The sequence below is a fragment of the Aulonocara sp. 'chitande type north' Nkhata Bay genome, linkage group LG23 (assembly GCF_057382095.1).
Source record: "Aulonocara sp. 'chitande type north' Nkhata Bay isolate Kocher_YH1m ecotype deep benthic linkage group LG23, A_spYH_male_GT1.1, whole genome shotgun sequence".
Lineage (NCBI taxonomy): Eukaryota > Metazoa > Chordata > Actinopteri > Cichliformes > Cichlidae > Aulonocara > Aulonocara sp. 'chitande type north' Nkhata Bay.
In genome coordinates this window covers 7,584,512-7,607,847 of record NC_141365.1, presented here as the reverse complement: position 1 = coordinate 7,607,847, position 23,336 = coordinate 7,584,512, and the positions used below count along the sequence as shown (strand labels likewise).

At 41.9% G+C, this 23,336-nt stretch overlaps 1 protein-coding gene across 2 annotated transcripts in view; it reads right to left on the bottom strand.

The window, feature by feature from the left end:
- ncanb (neurocan b) overlaps positions 1-23,336 on the bottom strand; it is a 186,069-nt gene that overhangs the window by 16,520 nt on the left and 146,213 nt on the right. For both annotated transcript variants that reach the window (XM_086281800.1, XM_086281801.1), the window contains exons 12-14: positions 6,072-6,230; positions 1,638-1,720; positions 1,280-1,424 (exon numbers count right to left, since the gene is read on the bottom strand). In XM_086281800.1, coding sequence (XP_086137926.1) covers positions 1,280-1,424; positions 1,638-1,720; positions 6,072-6,230 — 387 coding nt within the window. The remainder of the gene's footprint in view (positions 1-1,279; positions 1,425-1,637; positions 1,721-6,071; positions 6,231-23,336) is intronic.

Genomic DNA, 23,336 nt, shown 5'->3' with positions numbered 1-23,336 from the left:
AGCACTAGTGGGAACACAACGAATATCACTGCACATTTACGCCGACATCATCCTTGTTCAAAGACAAGTGGAAGCAGACAAAAACAACAAGCACGCATGCTACAAACTTTACCCGAGTCATTTAGACAGCCGTTAGCACATGATTCTCCTTATGGGGACCTGATATGTTTAATATGCTGCTGAGAATATACCTCAGAAGAAGCCTATAGTATAGCTTTTATTTTGGAAAGAGCCATTTCTCTGTAATAAACTCTCTTTTCCAAAGATGAGTGATTTCTCGATCAGATAGATTTCTTTTTTTTATTTTTATTTTGTTGTTTCAGCAACATTACATTTAAAAACTGTACTTTTGAGTTAAAATATATATTTATAATTTTAATAAATGACAAATTAAAAAAGCATGAACATTTTTTTGTATCGAAAAAATATCGAACCGTGACACCAAAGTATCGAACCGAACCGTGAATTTTGTGTATCGTTGCACCCCTACTATTTATATGTCAAGCCACCCGCTCTTGATCATAAGTTTGACCTGTATGAAAAAATAAGCTCTAATATGCTCTCAGAGGAACACGTAGAAGCCTACACTTAGATGGGACAGCTGCAACAGGAGACATAAAGAAGAGGTAGCAGCGTATACAATGATAACTAAAACAGCACATGGGTAAAGAAAAAATCGAGTCAGGACATGAGCCGTGTGTGGAAAACTTGTTAAAGTTGATGCTGGAGGATGACAGGACATCAGAAAGAGAGGGCTTGTAAGACGCAAGCAGTGTGACTCTAAGGTATGCAGAGTGACTGAAGAGGCTTGGTCTTAATCTCTTGCACCGCACACAGTTGTGTGTAATGTAAAGCATGACACAGTCAGGATATTCAGAATCACCTGAAGGTACGTGCGCTGTCAGTCTCTGTGCTTTGATAGAGACGGTGTGCAGCATTTTCGAGCTGCTTTACATAAAAAAAACACAGTCTCAAGAACTTTTCATCACCTTTCTATTTTGTGATTCTATTTTAAAGGCTGTACAGGATTTGAAACTAAAGAGCTGACAGCAAAGCGCGGTGAGCTGTACATCCTCATTCTGTCTCTGCCTTCTTCAGTCCGATCCCTTGCTGCCTCGCACTTCAGATCTGACATTTCTCACTCTTTGCAACCTCTTCCTCTTTCCAATTTACATCTTGCTGCTCTCTGCCTCCTCACCTCTTTTCTCAGTCATCTTTATCAACTGTTTCAGTTGCAGAAAACTCTCCTCTCCTCTTCTTCCCCCTGTGTTGTTCTCACCTGTTCCCTTCTTGCAGACGTAGGGCAGATTGTAGTTGCAGGGCACGTCATTCCATTTGCCATTCTCATGAGCAATCATCACCACACAGTCTTCTCCTCCAGCAAAGAAGTTGTCTGGCTGGTTTTCACGCCAGTTCTCATATTGCTGCACACATACACAAGCAGGCAAGGTTAAAGAAACAAACTTGAGCAAAAAGTGCTACTTTTTTTTTACTACAGGCAGTGGAGAAAACATTTTGTTGGGAATCACGACTGCTGCTACAATGACCACATCAAAATTTGCTATGCAACTCCAGGAGCTTTAAGTACGCTGGAATCAGCTGACTACAAAACAAAACAAAAACAGCTGGATCCTCACCAGGTCCATCTTGTCAGTCCACTGAAAATCATCTTCTACTGTCCGATCATTCAGCCCAATCCAGGTGTTGTCATGGCTTAGACCTGAGTAAGAAATTGCAAACAAAAAAATTAATGCAGAAAACAGTAGAGCACTACACACAGTATCCACACCTACAAATAAACAATAAAGACATATATGGGGCAATTCAATGTATTGCTTGACATCTATAGATAATTATTACAACATACTACAAAAAAATTGTTAGGAATGAATTGTTGTTCTATGGTTTACTGTATGAGTACATGATACGCACTCATTTCTCACAAAAAATCCTTTAAAAACATTTGTCATGAGGCTGTGACACATCACAAACCCTGATTCAGGTGGGAAACTGATCACTTTGTTGTGTGGAGCAACAAAACACCTAATCACCAGTGCTGAAAATCCAGCACCTAAAGAGGAGACTATTGCCAACTACTCGTCATATGACTTTATCTGCACTGGCCTCATTCTGAGGACATTACCTGGTGGAGAAAGTTTGTACCAAATAAGCTGGATCTTATATAGAGGCAGACTGTTCATTGGATAGTGTGAAAGTGTCTGCTGAGGTGATGAAGGGAAGCCATATGCTTTTGGTGTCGCAACACTCTTTCAAAAACAAAACAAACACACATCCCAAAAAACGTTCTAGGTTTGGTCCAGATGTTGCAAACGGGGAGCCAAAAGTGCCTTGGTCCGACAATACAAGTGGATAGCACAGAGGGTATTTTGTGCGGCCGCCGGTCCGAGTGTCAGGTGAACTTCAGGTAAGAAGTTATGACCTGCAGTCTATCTGGGTCAGATATAAACCGAGTTTAGGTGGAGTTTATTTTCGTTGTGCTAAATTGTTATAGTCAGTCACAATTACTCGCACTGTGTACTAGCTAGCATGACGGAGTTTCTATACAGCTGGGTGGGTGCTATGATGTTAATGATAGTGAACTTTATTTTATTCATAAGGTTAGTTAGTAGAGTTGCCAACTGTCCTGTAAAAAAAACCCTTCCTTGTAATTGGAAGGTTGCCGGTTTGAGCCCCGGCTTGGACAGTCTCGGTCATTGTGTCCTTGGGCAAGACACTTCACCCGTTGCCTACTGGTGGTGGTCAGTGTCCGGCAGCCTCGCCTCTGTCAGTGCGTGACAGAGGTGAGGCTATAATATAATACCCGGTGGGCCGGTCTCTAGTCAAAATGCCCAGGCCAATTTTTTGTCCCAGTCCAGCCCTGCCCTTGGTGTAAAACAGTGGAGGGCTTTGTAGTATAACTCAGGGTACTCTTATTCTTCTTAGTGCAGGTTTCACACATGAGCTCGACTCAAGCTTGACAGTCCTGGAGCTGGCTGACCTCAGATGAATGATGACCATTAATAGAGATATATTATTTCTGTGTACGGTATACGTGTGATGAGATTTTTGTTTGTGTGAAAGGATATTTCCCTAATGGTGTTTTGGGTTAATCTCATTTGTGTGTGTGTGGGTGTCTCTGTGCGCAGTAGGCCAGCCATGTGCATGTGCTTGCACATACTGTATGTAATGGAATTTCAATCATGGTGAATCTGATTAACATCATTACCAGGCCCATTAATCTTCCTAATGGCTGTGATCCTCTTATTGCAGGGGTGGAGACGTCCATTTTCGAGGCAATTAAACGCACTTTTTGGTAATGGCGAGCAAATAGGAGAAAGATCAGTTCTAGGTGGGTGGTACTGTCTTTTCTTGGCATCTGGTCGGGACAGACGGCTGATCCAGAATAGTTTGCTGCTGCTGATCAGGTCTTATTACAACACAAGTGGCTGTGGAGCTTGCCAGAGGGCAAAAACTTAAGAATAAAGAGATGAAGCTTTATGGAGCACCAAAGAAAAACTGAATGGATATTAGCATGGTAATGCTGACTGGCACTAATTAAACTGCTCTCTGTGGCCAAATATTTAAGTCCACAATGAACATGAGTTGAAGAGCCAAGGAGATGTATTTAGCTCTTCAACTGTTTGGCTTAATTTAAAATAGGATTTGCAAACAATTCAGGACAACAGGAAAGGACACCAAACACCATAATTACATACTAAAACAACCACAGCAACACATCTCGGGTTCTCTGTTCATATTACAAATATAGAGCATGATCATTAACTTCTCAGCTGACCACCTGCACATGTGGGTCTGACATGTGCACTGGATAATGGGATGGATTTACCTGTTACTACCACACACCAAATCTGGCCGTTGGTACTTCGTGGCTTGTGTAGCCACTAGGTAACAAAAGCTCAACCTCAATACACACATTCTCCATTACGACCTCAGCCTTGACAGTCTTCAGTGGACAAAACTGTGAATGTCTATTTTGGACGCTGAAGATTCTAACCCAAAAAGCTGTTGCTTGGCCTCTGGATTGTACACTGAGATACAGAGCTAATCAACAGGGATGATCCTTGACACAAAAGTCACTCCATTACACAAGATTATGTTTGCTGTCCCAGTAGGTTGATGTCTGTGGTAAAAACTCAGATCTATATACCCGATTAGTCAGAATAGACCTTGTTTAAGTGCTCTAAAAATAGCAGCTATGCAGGAAGCTAACTGGAGGTGCATGAGGAGATGACCTTGAATAGATAAGTGCCCATGAAAAGAGATGTATGATGATATTTTGGTGATGTCACACACCTTTTTTGTATGCCATTCATGTAACTTAATGCCCTCTACCACCTAAAATGCAAATCCTTATGTTAAAAGATATGGATCATACTCAAGTAGTCATAAACCTTTCCAAGGCATGTGCTTGTTTCACATACGTAAAACTCAGAAGTCCTAATAATTGTAATTAAATCAATTTTTTCCTATTAAGTTTCAGGTTATGGATTCATTTGCTTTGGTGAAGCTATCACAAAAGTTGAAAAAAATAACATTTGCAGAAAGAATATAGCACAATCAATATCACTTACTGTACAGACACTTATATCAGGGCCTGCAGGGTCAACTCACTGCAACAAATGGTGATATAGATTTATTTAGCTCGGACTTTGCTCCTTAAGGCTGTTTTAAACGGCAGCAAAATCAAGTCCTTTAAGGTCCGTCCACAGCTGAACTATAAAGATATTTAATACTGAGTTAGGGAAAACATAAAAGGGAAGGTCAGGTGTCATCTCCAAGTATGATAATAAAGTACAAAAGTAGATACCACTCACTGGCCTCTAAAAGCTTTGTGCAGGAGGCAAAGGCAGCCATCCAAGTGACAGCAGGTTAGGCTATTATTACTAAATCAGTACTATCATTTAAACTGAGCAATGTCTTCTTTAAAAGTGACTGGTGATTACAAGTGTCACCAGATATTTCTGAAATATAGCGACGTGAAATAGAAAGCGTGAGGATGCCTATCTAAATCTTCAGATGTCCTCAACACTAAAACATAAGAATCTTCAGTTGAAAAATGGAAGCATATTATGTTGATGTTACCACAAGTGGACAAGTTTAAGTATCTCAGTGTCTTGTTCACAAATGTGGAAGGTGTAGAGTGGATGACTGACAGACGGACTGATGTGGCAGTGACTCAGAAATTGTTGATTGTGGTGAAGACAGAAAGCGAGCTATCGATTTATATTCCTACCTTCCTCTATGGCCGTGAGCTCTGGTTAGTGACCAAAAGAACAAGATCGCAGATACAGTGGAAATGAGCTTCGGCCAAAGGGTGTCTGGGCTCAGCCTCAGAGATACGATGAAGAGCTTGGTTATTCGGAAGGAAATCAGCAGAGAGCTACGGCTCCTCTGCATTAGTTCAGTTGGTTTGGACCTCTGAATAGGATGTACTTCCTGGGCACCTCCTGGATGCTTCCTAGCTAAAATGCTTCCTGCATGTTCTACTATAAGGAGGCATATGGAGGATAAACTGAAGAAATTATATGTTTTGGCTGGCTTGGAAACACCTCACTGTCCCCTTGGAGGGGATGCCTAGGGAGAAGTAGGTCTTGGCATCTCTGTCCCTGTGACCCAGACTGTGGCAGAAAATGGATGGATGAATGGATGTGGGTATCATAAACAATCATAAACTAAGTGGACGGCTATGTTGCAAACAGAACTGCACATAGGCCTCAGCTCCTGACAATGAACACGGTAAACATGAGGCGGAAACACTAAGGAGGTGGCATCAGCATGGTGCTGCTGTTACTATGCTGTTGTGAGCATTTAGCTCCTAGAATGGCTGTGTCAAAGTTGCTAGAGTCTCATTAACTGAGGTTTCAACTTGGAGATTTTATGTCCACCTAACCTCGGGCATGCTCAAGTGAGCTGTCATCTAACAGCAAGACTTACTGGCCCTTGAATGTCCAAATTTGTCTTCCTAACTTTAGTTTTTCTGCAGAGTAACAACATCAGAAAGAGCTGCACTCTGTGCCAAATCTGCTATTGTCCTGTTTCTCCTTACTCACCTCTGATGAAGTTCTGCTCAGCCACACTGTGGATACTGGCCAGGTGGCCATTGTGCTCCCTGCAGTCTTTCTCAGCGTCCTCCCAGGTGTGTCTGCGTGTGAAATATCTGTAGCAGTGGCCATGAAACTTCCTCCAAGTGTGCTCGCAGCCTTCGGTGTCTGCGGGTATGTAGGAGGGTAGTGAAAGAGAAGGGGAAGATAATTGAAAAAGACAGTTATTAGTCAATTTAAATCCACAAGGGAAGACAAGTGAGATTTTTTTAATTGTTAAAACACCCACATGGTGCTGCAAGGGAAAGAGGTAGGACGATTTGGGCATTAAGAGAGGGAGACCATCATTAATTTAGTGTTTATGTTTGCATCCACACACAACATGTTCCTGTTCTGCAGCAAAAAACAAACAAACAAAAAACCCTACATGGTGTTGCTGTTAGTGCCCTCTGTGACACCCCTCTCTGCCTCCTTCCCTCCATTTCTGGCTCTGCTGGTGTCTTCTCCTCTTTGATTTGCCTCGGACTTTTCATCTACAGCAGAGCCAAGTCGCTGGTGAGACAGCTTAGTCCAGTGAAAGGGCGTTTTAATCTATTCAAATGACAACAATCCTTAGAAATTGCTTCCAGTGTGCAGTGCTCGCTTGGTGATTAAGCGCTGTCACAGCCCTGTCAGCACAGTGTCTGTCCCTCCCTCTTATCCCCACCCCCCAAACCCTTCCTCCTTCTTTCCCTTCATCTTTCCCATCTATTCTCTCCTCATCTCTCTGGGGGTTAGCTGTGCAACTGTGAGTTGTAATGCGGTGTGTGTTTGGCTTCTCATTTTATGCTTTGGACTGTGTATGTGTGCATGTGTGTCTGTGAATATAACGTGTATAAGTTTAAATGTCATAGTTGATGTGGTTCAGGCTTGATCTGTCAGTTGAGCCACCTCCAGTTTTCCCTCATCCTCACCATCTCTCGTGCCCCTTCCCTCTTTGTGAGGATCAGGGAAATGGCCTCAGCTTCTCCCCCAACAAATGTGAAGCGACACCAGTAAATTGGGCAGTGCAAATTGGGCCGTATGGGGCCCTGCTTAGTATGCAGAGAGATGCTGTCTTGGCCATGGAAAGAAGAAGGAGAGCAGAGAAGAGAGAAGACAAGAGGAAAGGAGTCCGTAATGAAAGCTTTTCTTTACAGGAATATTAAAGAAGGGCTTCCAAACCTTTGCCTTTTATACTGTTAAGCTCTCCTCCTTTCAGAGTGTTCAGGGACATGGAGGTACTCTGCTGTGAAGTGCAATGACGCAAGTTCACAAAATGCACTGCACTGGGTCACCGTAACACTGCCTCCTCAGGTAGAGCTACATTTTTTGTCTGAAAGGGAAGTTTGGAAAAACTCTCCTTGAATTAATATAAAAGTCCAAACTTATGAAATACAGAACCATTGTTTCTTTTTTGCTGCTCAATGCATTAGCTGACTCAGAAGATGACAAGTATCTCTTCTGAGTGTTAGAATGACAAACTTATTGTCAGTCAGCCACAATAATGAGCAAAGTATATAACGGTTGCACAATGTGCAACAACATGTTACTGGATATTTGTACTTTAGGCTTAGTGCTATGTCATTAAAAAAATAGACAGATGATCATGTTGGCTGAATGCATGTGCACGTGGGGCCAGAAAGAGATGCAGAGAAATGATTAATGACAATAATGTTTGCACACAGTATGTCAGTGAAATTTGCCATGGCAAGTGCCTGTCCAATTATCTTACTCGTTAAAGCCCTGGTGGCACTCTCCACTATTTAAAATTCAACATACATCCACTGGCCTCTTTGACATGCATTCATTCAACCCCTTGCAGCAGGCCTGAAGAAAATCGGTTCCTACATAAAACAAGAAGTCCATTCTCTAAAATGAGTTGCAGTCACAAAAGGTCAGACATATATCTGGGCTGCTAACAATATGTTTTTACTGGGCTGAGTATAAAATGGCGTCAGAGCCCAAAAGCCTCCATCAAATGTCTGATCAGGTTTATCGTGTTGTGTTGACTTACTAATAAAACATGGTCGGTTTTTTAAAGGATTTCATATGGGCAAGGCTGATGTTTTTAAATATTCATCATTTGAAAAAGCCGACCCACTTTGTTCTTATTTCAAAGTCTAATATGTTGGTTACGGCAATTACGAAAAAAAAACAAAAAACATCCAAAATCTTGTCACAGCAAAGCACACATGGGTTTAAACACTGGGCAGGATGAGCAGATCATCTTTAAGGAAGACTGACTAAAGGAAGTGAGATTTGAGCGTCCACAAGACATGGATCAACATATACTTATTAAAACGAGAAGATTTAGTGTGGTGGATCATAAATTTGATAATTTGATTAGTTTTCAAGTTGTACATCTCTGTTCCTTATATTTCATGTGATGCCCTTATTAATGTTTTATTTGTTGCTTTGACTGTTTTCGAATAGAATATGCAGTGGGAATATAGAGGGAGATAAGCAGTGAAAGTTTTGCCTGGGTTGATTGTGCGTCGATCCATTGTTAATGCCTCAGGGCTCCAGTAGGTGGGTTCGCGCGCTGCCTCCTTCACTCAATACAGACGAGTGAGAGTGAGAGCTGCGTGTCTGTGCCGTTCTTTCACCTCTCCTCACTATTTCCCCTGTTTAAGGTAACTGTCATGCACAAATCTGTATAAATGTGTGTTACTGTTGATTATTACATTGTTATCATTGTTCATTGTAGCGGAAGATGTGAATTGCGGACTATTTTGCTGAGAAGTTCCAGTTAATCTCTGTTGCTGCGTATGCTAGTTTTCGCTATTGCTCCGCCATATTGTGTGAAGATTTTTCTGTTATTATCTGTATAAGTTAACTACTGAAAGACATGCAGTACTTAAGTATTATTTCATTGCTGTGAAAAGTTAGTGACTGTGTCAGCTAACACGTGCGAGTTAAAAAGATGTTTTTGTCTAATGCTACAGTTCATGTTATCTAAAGTATTCTCATCAGCTAATGCAGCGAACAATAGTGACTTAGTTTGGATACAGTTGTCCTGAGACTGAGTGCATCCATAAGAATATTGTTTTGGTTGTATTGCTTCTGAAACTCAATACAGACGAGTGAGAGTGAGAGCTGCGTGTCTGTGCCGTTCTTTCACCTCTCCTCACTATTTCCCCTGTTTAAGGGCACAACATTTGGAGGCACCGCTGGGATGATTGATTCGAGGACCATCCCTGACCTGTAAGAGAAATCCTCTCGTTGATCATCCCCCCCAGACGACCCAGGTATCAGAAAGGAGCATAGTAAAGCAGCAGAGACATCGCTAGACCTACGTTGGTATCTGTATCCTGAAGTGAAAAAGTGGCCACTAGGGGGCAGTAAAAGCCAACTAAGTCTGATCATTTCTCAACTGACTGCTTGTGCTAACTCCTCTGACAACATGGAGTCTGAATTAGAAAAGCTTCAGCTGGAGATTAAAGGAACACTGTATCAACTGACTTTAGAGCAGCTGACTAAATTATGTGATGTACTTCAAATCTCAGGACCAGGAAAAGAGTTTGTGATTAATAGAACGCGCAGTCAGCTAGTCTCGCATTTAGTTAAGCACCTTGAACGCACAGAGCTGGCTACCCGTGAGGACGAAGGTATGTCAGAACTTCTTAATGTCCAGGACATTATAAGTGACATACAAATGGATAAAAAACAAGGTGTGAATGAAACAGTGGATCCAGCTGTTCAGGACCAGGAAAGTAGCCAGGAGGAGATAGAGACATTAAGACTGCTCTTACAACAAAAAGAGGGCGAAATGCATGACTTGATGAGGAATAGCATGAATCCTGCCTTAAGTCCTCGCATCCCAGTGAGAAACATTGTTCCAACAGCACCAAACAGTTCCATGTGGCGCAAAGATTTTAAGATATCAGGCCAAATAGGAGAGCCGGGGCAAAAAGACAGGCTGACATTCTCCAGTCTGGCGAGACAAATTGAAAGCGGGATCAATAGAGGCTACCCAGAATCAGAAATCACTGATGCTGTAATTCGTGCTATCACGCCAGGCTTGCAGCTAAGGAGTTATCTTGAAGGAAAAGAAAACCTCACATTACCTGCTCTTAGGAGAATCCTCAGGTCTCATTACCAGGAGAAAGGTGCCACAGAGTTATACAAACAACTTACCTCTGAGGTTCAGAGTAGTAAAGAGACACCCCAAAATTTCTTGATCAGGACAATGGACTTGAGACAGAAAATCCTGTTTGCTTCTCAGGAAGTTGAGTCCAGTCTAAAGTATGATCCAGCACTAGTCCAGAGCCTTTTTATGCATACTGTCCTGACTGGCCTTCAGAATGACAATATTAAAAGTGACCTGCAACCTTACCTCCTGCAAACAAATACTTCAGATGAGTTGTTGCTCGAGAAGGTAAATATTGCAGTCGCAAATGAAAAGGAAAGACAGGACAAAAAGAAACATGCCGCTCCATCACGAGTAACAGCTGTAAATACTGTCCAGTCTAATGATTCCCCAGTGGGAAAGAGAAGCACAGCTCAAGAGAAACCAGCCCCTCCACCCCCTGATCTTCTAACAGAAATAAAGGAAATGCGTGCTGACATGGTGCTGCTGAAAGACTTGAGGGCTGAAGTTTCCCAAATCAGAGAAACCATTCAAAAGACAACCCCAGCACCTCAGCAGCCTTTCCCCATTAAGGCTGAACAAAACTGCATGCCATTTTACCACCAGCACCCTCCTGCAGCAGCACAGGAACACCACCCAGCACATGGACCTGGGCATGTGTATGGGACAGCACAGTTTCAACAAAGATTCGCACCACAGCGATATTATCCCTCACCAAGTCACCGTCCCAGATGTTTTGCATGTGTGCAGGCAGGTGAGGCATATTGCCAGCATTGTTTTAGGTGTGGGAGTAGTGAGCATTTCCGTGCAGGTTGTAAAGCACCTAGACTGACAAAATCAGATAAAGGGAGCCCTTTAAACTAAGGGAGGTTGCTCCCACGGGACATGGGGCAACCGACAGCATTGAAAAGTCCCAATATTGTGCTAACTGTGAGGGAAAGGAAGAGAGTATGAAGTTAAAATGTTGTTCTGTTTGTAAAATAACATTGTACTGCTCAAAAGACTGTCAAGAGACACACTGGTCTGTGCACAGAAGGTACTGTAAACCACATACATGTTCATCTATTAAGAAACAGGAAACACAGTCAAGTTGCAAACCAAAGTGTAGGAAAAGAAGTAATCCAGTGAAGATGCCTACTGTAAAAGAGCTTGTAGGAGAGAAATGTCTCATTCAGTGCTTTCTGCACAACCAAAGAATCCAGGCACTTTGGGACACAGGTTCACAAATTTGTGCTGTAGATACGGCCTGGAAACAGACCCATTTGCCTGATGTCCAACTAAGAGATATAGCAGAACTAGTAGACCCACTTGAACCACTGCAACTTGAAGCAGCCAATGGGACGGAAATACCATATATTGGTTGGCTCGAGGTAAGCTTCAGACTTACTGCTAATGATAAAGATCTGCTAATACCTGTGTTAGTGTTAAAAGGCAACCAACAGTCATGCCCCATAATTGGCTTCAATGTGATTTCACACCTAGTTGCAAACAGAGTACAGGATAAGACAAACAATAAGAATAAAGAGAAACTCATGAAAACAGTAAAAGTAGCTTTTCCTCACCTCAGAAAGAGTAGGGCAAGAGCTTTTGTTAATGCAGTGACAGTGGGAAAGCCATGTGAGCACAGTGTAAGAACAACAAATGAGAGAGTTGAAGTGCCTAAACACAGCTCCCTCCAAATCGAGTGTCGAGTGCAAGCCCCACCTTTCAAAGAAGATAGAACCCTGATCTTCGAGCCTCATGAGAACCCACAGTGGCCTGAAGGACTCGAGTTCTGTGATACCCTTGTTTTAGTAAAGGCTGGTATGACACCAAAAATTGTCATTAGTGTACAAAATCCCACTGCCAAGTAGGACTGTTATTGGAACTGTGCAGTCTGTTGCATCAATATATCCTGCTAATGTATTCAAAACTGACTGCCTCCCTACTGCATCAGTCCGTCCCATCCAGGCTAAGAGCTCAGGTGAGAACACACCTAAAAGTGAACAATGGGACCCAGCTGTCGACTTGACTCACCTGAATGACCACCAGAGACAAGCTGTTAGTCAGATGTTAAGAGAAGAGTCAGAGTCATTCTCTAAATCTGATGACGACATAGGCTGTGTTGAAAACTTGCAAATGAACATTTCGTTGAAAGATAATGAGCCAGTCACACGGACTTATCTCTCTGTACCAAAACCCTTGTATCAGGAAATGAAAAACTACCTACAGGACCTAATAGCTCAGGGGTGGGTGGAAAAATCAAACTCATCTTACTCCTCTCCAGTAGTCTGTGTGAGAAAAAAAGACGGTACATTGCGCTTGTGTATTGACTACCGAGAGCTGAATAGGAAGACTCACCCAGACCGCCACCCTATTCCCAGAGTACAAGACATCATGGACAACTTAGGTGGCAACACTCTCTTTTCTCTACTGGACCAGGGTAAAGCATACCACCAGGGGTTCATGGGCAAAGACAGTAAACACCTAACAGCTTTTGTGACCCCCTGGGGCCTGTATGAGTGGGTCAGAATCCCATTTGGACTGATGAATGCTCCGGCAGCATTTCAACGCTGCATGGAGGAGTGCTTAGAAGGGTTAAGGGATGAAATATGTGTGCCTTACCTCGATGATGTCCTTGTCTTTAGCAGAACGTTTGAGGATCATGTTGAGGATGTCAGGAAAGTGCTGCGCCGACTCAGGGAGTACGGAATCAAACTCAAACCAAGGAAGTGTGACCTGTTTAGGACAGAAGTGAGGTACCTTGGCAGGATTGTGTCAGCAGAGGGAAGCAGGATAGACTCCGCAGACACTGCTGCTGTAACAGCTTTGAAAAACAAACGGCCAGGTACTGTTGGTGAACTAAGAGCAATGTTGGGCCTACTAAGTTATTACAGACAATACATCAAGGATTTTGCCAGAATTGCAAATCCTCTGTATGACTTGCTCAAGGGACCTGCAGATGCTGAAACCCAGCGAAACACAAGATTAAAGTGGCAAACAAAGCGAAACAGGTGTAGTGTCCCTTCGAGTACACCTATTGAGTGGACCGACATGCACCAGTTAGCACTAGAGCAGCTGATAGACTGTCTAACTCAGCCCCCTGTTCTAGGCTTTCCAGAATTTTCACAGCCATTCACCCTTCACACTGATGCGTCAAACCAGGGATTAGGTGCCGTGTTGTACCAAAAGCAGAATGGAAAGCTTCGTGTGATTGCTTATGGTTCCCGCACTTTAACTGCAGCTGAGAAGAATTACCATCTCCATTCAGGCAAGTTAGAGTTTCTTGCTCTCAAGTGGGCTATCACAGAAAAATTCCGTGATTACCTATATTATGCACCATTCTTCACCGTGTACACCGACAATAATCCACTTACCTATGTACTGTCCACTGCCAAACTGAATGCAACAGGGTGTCGATGGGTAGCAGAACTGGCAGATTTTCACTTCACAATTAAATATCGCCCTGGTAAAGAAAATGTGGACGCAGACAGCCTCTCCAGGATGCCGGTAGACATGGAAACGTTTATGAATGAATGCACAGAGGAAATGGCATACGATGTAATTGGAGCAACCACACAGGCAGTGGAAAGGCAGGATGACTCCAATGTGTCATGGTCCATGGGTGTCTCAGTCAGGTGTTCAGCCATGGCCACAGATGTTTCCATCATTCCACTGACAAAAGGCCAGATCAAACAGGACCAGAGAAGTGATCCGACTATTGGACCTGTAACTCAGTGTAAACTAACACAGGAAAAACCATCACGTTCAGAACTAAGAAAACTCAGCCCACAGGTCATATGTCTCCTGAGGGAGTGGGACAAATTGGAGATGGATGAGAATGGGATCTTGCACAGAAAAACAGCAAACAGAAAACAGTTGGTCTTACCAGAAATACACAAAAGTACTGTACTAAAGGAGCTACATGATGAAATGGGCCATCAAGGTGTAGAGAGAACATTGTCACTGATACGGGACCGGTTTTACTGGCCCTATATGCAACGGGAAGTAGAGGATTATGTGACCAGAAGGTGTGTTTGCATAAAACAGAAGAAGCCGTGTCATGAGAGCAGAGCACCACTGACTAATATTGTCACTACTCACCCATTTGAACTTGTCTCAATTGATTTCCTGCACCTTGACAAGTGCAAAGGGGGTTATGAATACATCCTTGTAGTCATTGACCATTTCACACGCTTCGCCCAAGCGTATGCCACAACTTCCAAATCAGGTAAAACGGCTGCAGACAAAATCTTTAATGACTATGCTTTAAGATTTGGCTTTCCAGCACGAATACATCATGATCAAGGTGCTGAATTTGAAAATCATCTGTTTGCACAACTAAAAAACTACTGTGGAGTTGCTGGGTCCAGGACTACTCCCTACCATCCCCAAGGGAATGGACAAGTGGAGCGGTTTAATAGGACACTACTCCAGATGCTGAAAACACTCTCAGAGAGTCAGAAAACTAACTGGAAGGACTCGCTTAACAAACTGATTTATGCCTATAATTGTACCCGCAGCGAGGTAACTGGATTTTCCCCTTTTTACTTGTTATATGGACGCTCCCCACGATTGCCAATCGACATGCTGTTCAGCTTGACCTCAGAACAAGGAGATGGCAATCATCATGACTACATGGTAAAATGGAAACAAGGCATGGAAGAAGCATATGAGATCACGAGAGAAAATGCTCATAAAGCAGCTGTAAGAAGTAAAAGACATTATGACAGCAAGGTGAAGAGCTCAGTATTACAGCCAGGTGATCGTGTTTTAATAAGGAACATGACACCTCGAGGAGGTCCAGGCAAGCTGAGGAACCACTGGGAGGATGTGGTTCACACAGTCGTTCGTCAGGTCAGCAGAGATATCCCAGTTTATGAACTCAGACCTGAGAAAGCAAAAGGGAGATCAAGGATATTGCATCGCAATCTTCTTCTGCCATGTGACCATCTGCCTGTTGAAACTGAAGTGCGACCACGAACAAGAAAAAGAGCCGTGGAGACAAGTGAGGAAGTGGAACAAGCTGAGGAAGAGGATGACGATGATGAGTACTATCCAGTGTCATCTCAGCAGCCATTTGAGCCATTTTACCCTCCGACACTGAATCCTTTGAGCACTGATGAACCAGCCAAACACCTTCAAACAGTGGAAAACATGTCATCTGAGCCAGAGAATGAACATGAAGTACTGAACCAATGTGAACAACTACCCGACCAAGAGGAAAATTATGTCGAGGAACCATCAGTGGAGGAACCTGTTCCTGCACCTGTTCCAGACAAACACAGCAGGACCTGTGAGCAAGAGCATCAGCGACCGCGTAGAGAGCGCAAGCCACCAAAGATCTTCACATATGATCGGCTTGGTTCACCAGCTTGTTATAACCTGAGAACACCATCACATCATACACACTTCATGGTTCCACGGACTATTCAGGCATACTGCCACTGATAACTGTATGGACTTGAGTGAAAAGAAACATTGTGATCACACACGAAACACATTACTGAACAGAGACAATGTACTTACACTCCACACCAACCACAAGGAAATGGACTGTTTAACACGGAATTCATATTCAAAGTGACTTTTGGACATTGAACTGATTCATATTGTGCTTGCAGCTTAACAGACACATCCAAAGCACACCACATGGCTACGGCCACTTGTATCACTCTCATGCAAATTTTGACAAAGGAGAGAGTGACTGCTTTGACAAGCTGCACTAAAATGACTTTGTTCTCAAGCCAGCAGCAGACTGTGTTAATGTAACTGCATGGACACTGTAATTCATACAGACTGTATGAGAACACTGAAAGACTTTGGGTAATAACCCACACTAAAGAATGTATGAAAAGAGTTCCAGCTTGTGAAACTATTTTTGTAGAGTACATATAAGGTACAAGAAACAATTATAGTATGCAATGGTTTATTGTATGTGGTTTTGGTGATATTAATGGTCATAACTCCACGTTTGTGCTAAATGTTAAACATTTGGATGTTGAGGACAACATCTATTCTGAGGGGGAGTATGTGGTGGATCATAAATTTGATAATTTGATTAGTTTTCAAGTTGTACATCTCTGTTCCTTATATTTCATGTGATGCCCTTATTAATGTTTTATTTGTTGCTTTGACTGTTTTCGAATAGAATATGCAGTGGGAATATAGAGGGAGATAAGCAGTGAAAGTTTTGCCTGGGTTGATTGTGCGTCGATCCATTGTTAATGCCTCAGGGCTCCAGTAGGTGGGTTCGCGCGCTGCCTCCTTCACTCAATACAGACGAGTGAGAGTGAGAGCTGCGTGTCTGTGCCGTTCTTTCACCTCTCCTCACTATTTCCCCTGTTTAAGGTAACTGTCATGCACAAATCTGTATAAATGTGTGTTACTGTTGATTATTACATTGTTATCATTGTTCATTGTAGCGGAAGATGTGAATTGCGGACTATTTTGCTGAGAAGTTCCAGTTAATCTCTGTTGCTGCGTATGCTAGTTTTCGCTATTGCTCCGCCATATTGTGTGAAGATTTTTCTGTTATTATCTGTATAAGTTAACTACTGAAAGACATGCAGTACTTAAGTATTATTTCATTGCTGTGAAAAGTTAGTGACTGTGTCAGCTAACACGTGCGAGTTAAAAAGATGTTTTTGTCTAATGCTACAGTTCATGTTATCTAAAGTATTCTCATCAGCTAATGCAGCGAACAATAGTGACTTAGTTTGGATACAGTTGTCCTGAGACTGAGTGCATCCATAAGAATATTGTTTTGGTTGTATTGCTTCTGAAACTCAATACAGACGAGTGAGAGTGAGAGCTGCGTGTCTGTGCCGTTCTTTCACCTCTCCTCACTATTTCCCCTGTTTAAGGGCACAACATTAGCACTTCCTTACATATGAAATGAGGTTTAAAATGTCAGCTGTTTGATGTGGATCATTAACATACAAAAACATCTATATATAAATACATTTTAGTCACAAAAAGTACAGCAGCGAATCTTCAGACCACTGTTTTCCTTGAGTACTTGGGAGAGCATAATTTAGATACTTGTTGATTTATCCTATATTTGAGATAAAAATGGCCTCCTTGTCACACTTTGCAGGATCTTTTTACTATTTATGGGTTGTAGCATTACCATCTTCAAACTCAACCACTTGTTCAATTTTTTTTCAATTTGTTTTTTTTCAAATGTACAACTTTAAAGTTTTGTGACCGTTTTGATGGCAAAGCATTGATTAAATCTGTCCACAGAAAGATATATTCACACCTGCAAAAGCACAACCCCCCACACAAGAAATGGATCGGTCCCCAATCCCTGGGCCATAGACCGGTACTGGTCCGTGAGTCGTTTGGTAACGGGCCGCGAGAGTTGAGGCTCGGGTGTGAAATTTATGGTTTTCAGAGTTTTTAGCGGTTGTTATCGTTATTTTTTTATCGTTAACTCAGTTTCACTGGGTCTTTCCCTGTGTGTCATGAATATATCTTCTTTTTTTCTGGTATCGGTACTGGTTTTATTTTGTTGTTTTTATCCGTGACACCTTAAAGGTCGGTCTGTAAAAATATTTTCGGACATAAACCGGCCTGTGGCACAAAAAAGGTTGGGGACCGCTGGTCTATAGTATCTCTGGATGCGTCAGAGCCCGAAAGCTTCCGTCAAATGTCTGATCAGGTTTATCGTCTTGTGATGACTTACTCATAAAGTAAATGGTCATTTTATTAAAATCATCAAGAGGACTGCTTTCCAGATTACCCTGGTTTTGTTTGATATAACACTGACTTCTGGGCAGTGGTGTAAGATGGCTACTACTGTATTGTAAATGATGTAAATGTGGAGTATCACTTCATTTCTTTTCCTGCTCAAATGTCTCTTGGTAGTCTGGGGAATTAATCTGATGACCTCAAAACGCGCTAATGACATGAAACCCAATTAGCCATTTTAACAGTTTCAGCCTCCTCTGGGCAGCTCACTGGCTCTCTGGTCCACCCCGCTGCTTCAGAACAAGATGAGCCTGGCTTTAACATCACGTTTGGATTTATGTGGAGGTTGTTGCTCATTTTAGAATGAATTTGCTTTCACATTATGGGGACTTAGTGCTGCTGGTTCTTTTCCTTTACAGTTTGAATTTGAAGAGTATGTGTTTTATGATTCAAATTTTAAACAAAAAAGATGGTATAAATGGTTTTGTCTCAACAAGTGAAAAGCCTCACATGTAAGCTCAGCTGACACTCTAAGAAACACTACTTAACCTAAAAATATAACTTCCTGGCTATCACTGATGACAAAATAAGAATCTAATGGCTTTTGAGGCATCTTTGAGTTAAATCCATTTTAAAGCTGTTGAGAACAGAAATGTCACTAATGACTCCAACAGAGAGCAAAGGCAAGGAGATAAAGGTGAGAGAACTGAAGTCCATTAACAGCACTCTTCTTGTTACAGAGCATGAAAAAGGATTGGCTGGTAGAGGCAAAAATAACTTGTTGATTTGCACAGACCAGTTGAAAGTGTTCATAAATCTGTCTGTATATAAAATATAAAGCTATCTCTGTGTCTTTTACTTTCATTCAAAATAAGGATGACTAATGTGGTAGTTTTTATTTTTTTCATGTCTCATAAAAAGTTTCATTAAGTATTATGAAGCTCACTGAACTCCAGCAAGATCATACAGTAAAAACAGAAAAAAAAAAAAAGAAGCATAAAACAGCAAAATACCCCCGACAAACATCTGTCTTTAATTCTTGGTTCCCTAAGCCTGCATGTTTATTAGTGATAGGACGCCAATAGCCCTTTCCCCCCCTTAATGCTTGCTTAAATAATCTTCAAAAGAAAAAGAACAGACTGCTCAACCAACAGAAGGCCTGTGTGGAAAAGCTTTTTCATTTGTTTGGATATGGCTATTCTGTTGATGCTGCACCCCTGGGCTCCAGCCAAACAACACAGTTGAATAAGTTGAACCTGGCTCAACTTTTTCTGCAGTGCAACCCAGTATCATCTAAAATCAGCCAAATCCATGCAGCCGCACATCCCTGGTGCATTACTTTGTAACTGTATCTATATTTCTTACCACGTGGGTGGGACCAAAAGATAAAAAAGTTCCAAAAAGTTGCAAAATGCTGTCACAGAGCTTTCACATGACTGACTATGCAGTATTTTGTTGGCATAAAGCTTACTATATGAATGTTTGATGCAGTATTTTATATACAGTCTGTGATGAGCCCTAAGGAAGGAAAGGGATGGATTAGGGATGCTTCGCAGGGGACGTGCTGAATTTTCCAGCCGTCCTTCGTGCAGATAGTACACTTCTGAACACACAAAGTCGATTAGCATTTGCCAGCACAGTGTTATCTTTGGTCTTCTGGGACCAAAAATCAGTCACTGCTGCTGTCATTTCCTCTGCTGACTGCAAACACACTCTTTCACTCTGTCATCACATCCGCTAGCTACCTGCTAGTGTGTTTACCCACATGGCAGCTGGTACATTGTATTACAATCGGGAGTGAGTCCAGTTTGGCTCATGGAAGTGGAGAAAGGGTTGTTATCTACAGGAACAGGGACAGGAGAATCAGGGTAGGTGTCACAAAGAGAGAGACGAAACACACACACACACACACACACACACACACTGACTGACTCACACACATTCTGCTATGGGGTCCACAGTGGGAGTCAGTGAGTATTTAAGGTTACCGTTGCTCCCAATTAGGCATTAACCAGTCATTTTAAAACAGGGGCTGTGAACAGTAAACAGGGGCTTTTCATAGGCTTCTACATAGGCTTGAGAAAAAAAGTGGAGTCTGAGGAGAACGAAAAACGGGAGCTAAGAAAGCAGTGAGCTACAGTGTGGGAGGGCAGAGAAAAGAGAGACAGAAAAAGAAATCGAAAGTAAAGCAAGACAGAGAGAAAGAAAAAGGAGAGATCAAAAATAAACAGGCATGTTTTCTCCCCCTCAGATCTTCAACCTAGTCTCTGCTGATTTCTTCTCCCACTCTCTGACAGTGAGGCTCAAAGCCAGACATCACATCAACCTCTTCAAATATTTAGACATTATTCAAGTCGTCTTCTTTTTCCCGTTTTCCCTCTGTCAGGAGGAGGGAGACGTAGGGGGTACATTTCAGCGATTAATATTCCCACAGACTTTAGTGAACAGCAGTTAGGAAATAAAAGGCCATACACTTCCAGTTGACTGATTGGGTCGTTTATCCACATCACCAAGTGATACTTCTGCTGCTACTCGCCTCTTTTAGATCTCCTGAATGATGAAATGCCATGTGCTCACGTTTGCGCGTGTTTGCGTGTGCTGCCATTTTGTGTTCTCCCCGTTTGAGACTTTGAAGGCTGACAGGCCAGTGTTGCCATTTCCAAGAGGGCAGATGACAGGAGTCCAGAGAGAGAGCAAATGAGTGAGAGAGACAGCGAGAATCTGCTGATAAAGGTGAGAATGTGACGAGAATGTGCCACTGGCTGAGGAATTAATAATGGTTATTATGAGTGCTGCATTGATTAATGGAACATTCTAATAGTGTGATTCTCACAATTAGGAGTAATGGATGTTACAGTAAAAAAAGCTTCAGAGTGCAACATGAATGACTGATGCCAGTCTGAGCGCTCATTCTGCATAATTATCCCATAGATGTGTCTTTGCAGATTGATGCTGATGTAGGAGGCTGAGGTAAAAGAGAGGGCAGCAGGAGCCTTTAGACGGAAAAGGCAACAATTCACACAGCAGGCACACAGCTGGTCTGTTTTATACGGGTGGGCACAGTGTGCACTTAGCATATGATGTTAATATATTGGTGTACATCCATTGTCTGCATCTTTGCCAGTGTTATTCTAAGAGTAGGCCGGTAATGGCTTTAAATGCTTGCAGCTAATGCAAAGCTTAAGGTAGGTAAACACACCTATAGCAGGTGACAGGTCACATTTTATTACTGTATAATACACTTTAAAAAAAAGTATGTACTTGATTTTTACATTTTTGCCTGCCCAGGCCGCTGCATCGCAACTGGTTGCCTGCTTAACTAGTGAATTAAACTGGCGCCCACATGCATTAATTAACAAAGTGTAATGTTTTGGGGTTTTGAATTCCTTGTGAATACAAGTGAGTTTGGGTTTAGTTGAGTTTATATTGTTATTCCAAGTGTTTCAATTCTGTGTTTGTTGGGTTTTGATTTCTTTATTCTGCTACACTGTAAGCTTAATTCTCTGTAAAACCTTTGAGTCCCTGACTCCTGTTTTACCTTATGTTTATTATGGTCAGGAGTTTCACTTTTGCATCCTGTTTTAGTTAATGTTTTTGTTACTTTTAGTAGCAGCTTAAGTTCCCTCTGTGTTTCTTCTGTTGGCAACAATATCAACCACTTATGTAGGTTATGTTATACAGAGAGATTTACCTCAGAAGTCTAAATCAGACATTAGTATTCAAATAAACAATGGACACATGTCAATGTTTAAATGAAAGAAGTTATTTGCAACTAAATCACTAGAGAGTTACCACCCCTATCTAAGTCTTTTCTAGTTATTTAAATTATGAAAATTTCTACCTGACTAGTTGTTAAATCATGTCAGTTTACCAGCTATGTTAGCATAATATAAACAAGCTAACTTTTTTTCCACTCGATAAAAGTTAACGTGAGTGTTCTCGGTGGTCAGGTACATTTGTAATCGCATGGCAGGATGCTGTAAAAGGACCAAACTTCAGCCAGGAGAACAACTGAGATAATCCATCCACAATACGAGGTTAGTTATTCATATACTGCTGCATGGGCTGGGCTGTAGTTACATCCTAAGGTTTTAAAAACTGAGCTTAAATAAATGATTAGCGGTAATAAAAGCCGAGGGAGGTCAACAGTGATCACTGACTGTTTTAGGAGTTTTTTGAGATTAAATAGAAGAAAATACATAACATTAAACATGTTAACAACACAAAAGCCATATTAAACGCAGACTACTTTAGACCCGGAAGTAGGATTCGTCACGTCATCACTTAACGACCGGATAGCAAATGACAACAGCAGTGCTTCACAGTATAGCCTCTTTTCCATTACTACCTATTCGAATCGACTCAGCACAGTTCGCTACAGTTTTCAGGGCTTTTATATTAGGTCATAGTACCTGGTAGCAGGTACTTTTTTAGTACCTGCTTGGCTGGGGCTTCAAGCGATCCAAACAGGTACTAAAATGTGACCGACTGCATGCCACTGATTGGTTAGTCAGTAGAGTCACTAGATGAGTCATGAGTGTCTTGTTCATGAAAATCAAAACTGCCATTTCTGAAATCTGGCAATGAGGGAAATAGCTACAAAAAAAACAACACCATGGTCCCTGATTCTGACGAAAAGCCACAGACCGAGCAGATATATTCTTGCTTTTACGTCCACCTTTGTGGTAGTGTTTGTGTTGTATGTTAATTACGTTGCGGGATGCTCATCCGTGTTGCTATGACAATGACCATTAGGAAATACTAAACTGTAATGGAAAACCAGTCAATTCGAGTTGAGTTGTGGCGAGTCAATCCGAGTAGGTACCAATGGAATAGTCCTTTTTAAGCATTCCAAACTAAATCACTGATTAAACATATAAGCAAAACGAAAATGTTCAAGACACAGCTTAAAAGAATAAAAAAAAGTAACCCACTGGGAAAACCTAACAGTGATTCAAATTGTACCCACAAAGATCATCTTAAAAGTTTAGAATATTATGGTAAAAAATGGTAAATGGTCTGTATTTGTATAGCGCTTTACTAGTCCCTAAGGACCCCAACGCACTTTACGCATCCAATCATCCACCCATTCACACACACATTCACACACTGGTGATGGCAAGCTACGTTGTAGCCACAGCCACCCTGGGGCACACTGACAGAGGCGAGGCTGCCGGACACTGGCGCCACCGGGCCCTCATATTGATTAGAAATGGTATGTTTTAATCAAGACCTGAGTACTATTATTAAGGTAGATGACCTCATCTTGAGGAGAGGGTCATTTCAGAATGTCAGAGACTTCTAAAAGCTGCTGGTCAACTTACTTTAGCAGATTAACTGTGCTTAGAATTGTAGTTGAATTTCAACATTCTGATCAGCAGTATTTCCAGCAGTAGGAAGCAAAAAGCTCATCCAAACCCAGTGTTTAGACTAGAGAAAGAATAAAACATTGATGTAGCCAACGTGATGTCATTGACTGGTTTTGGACT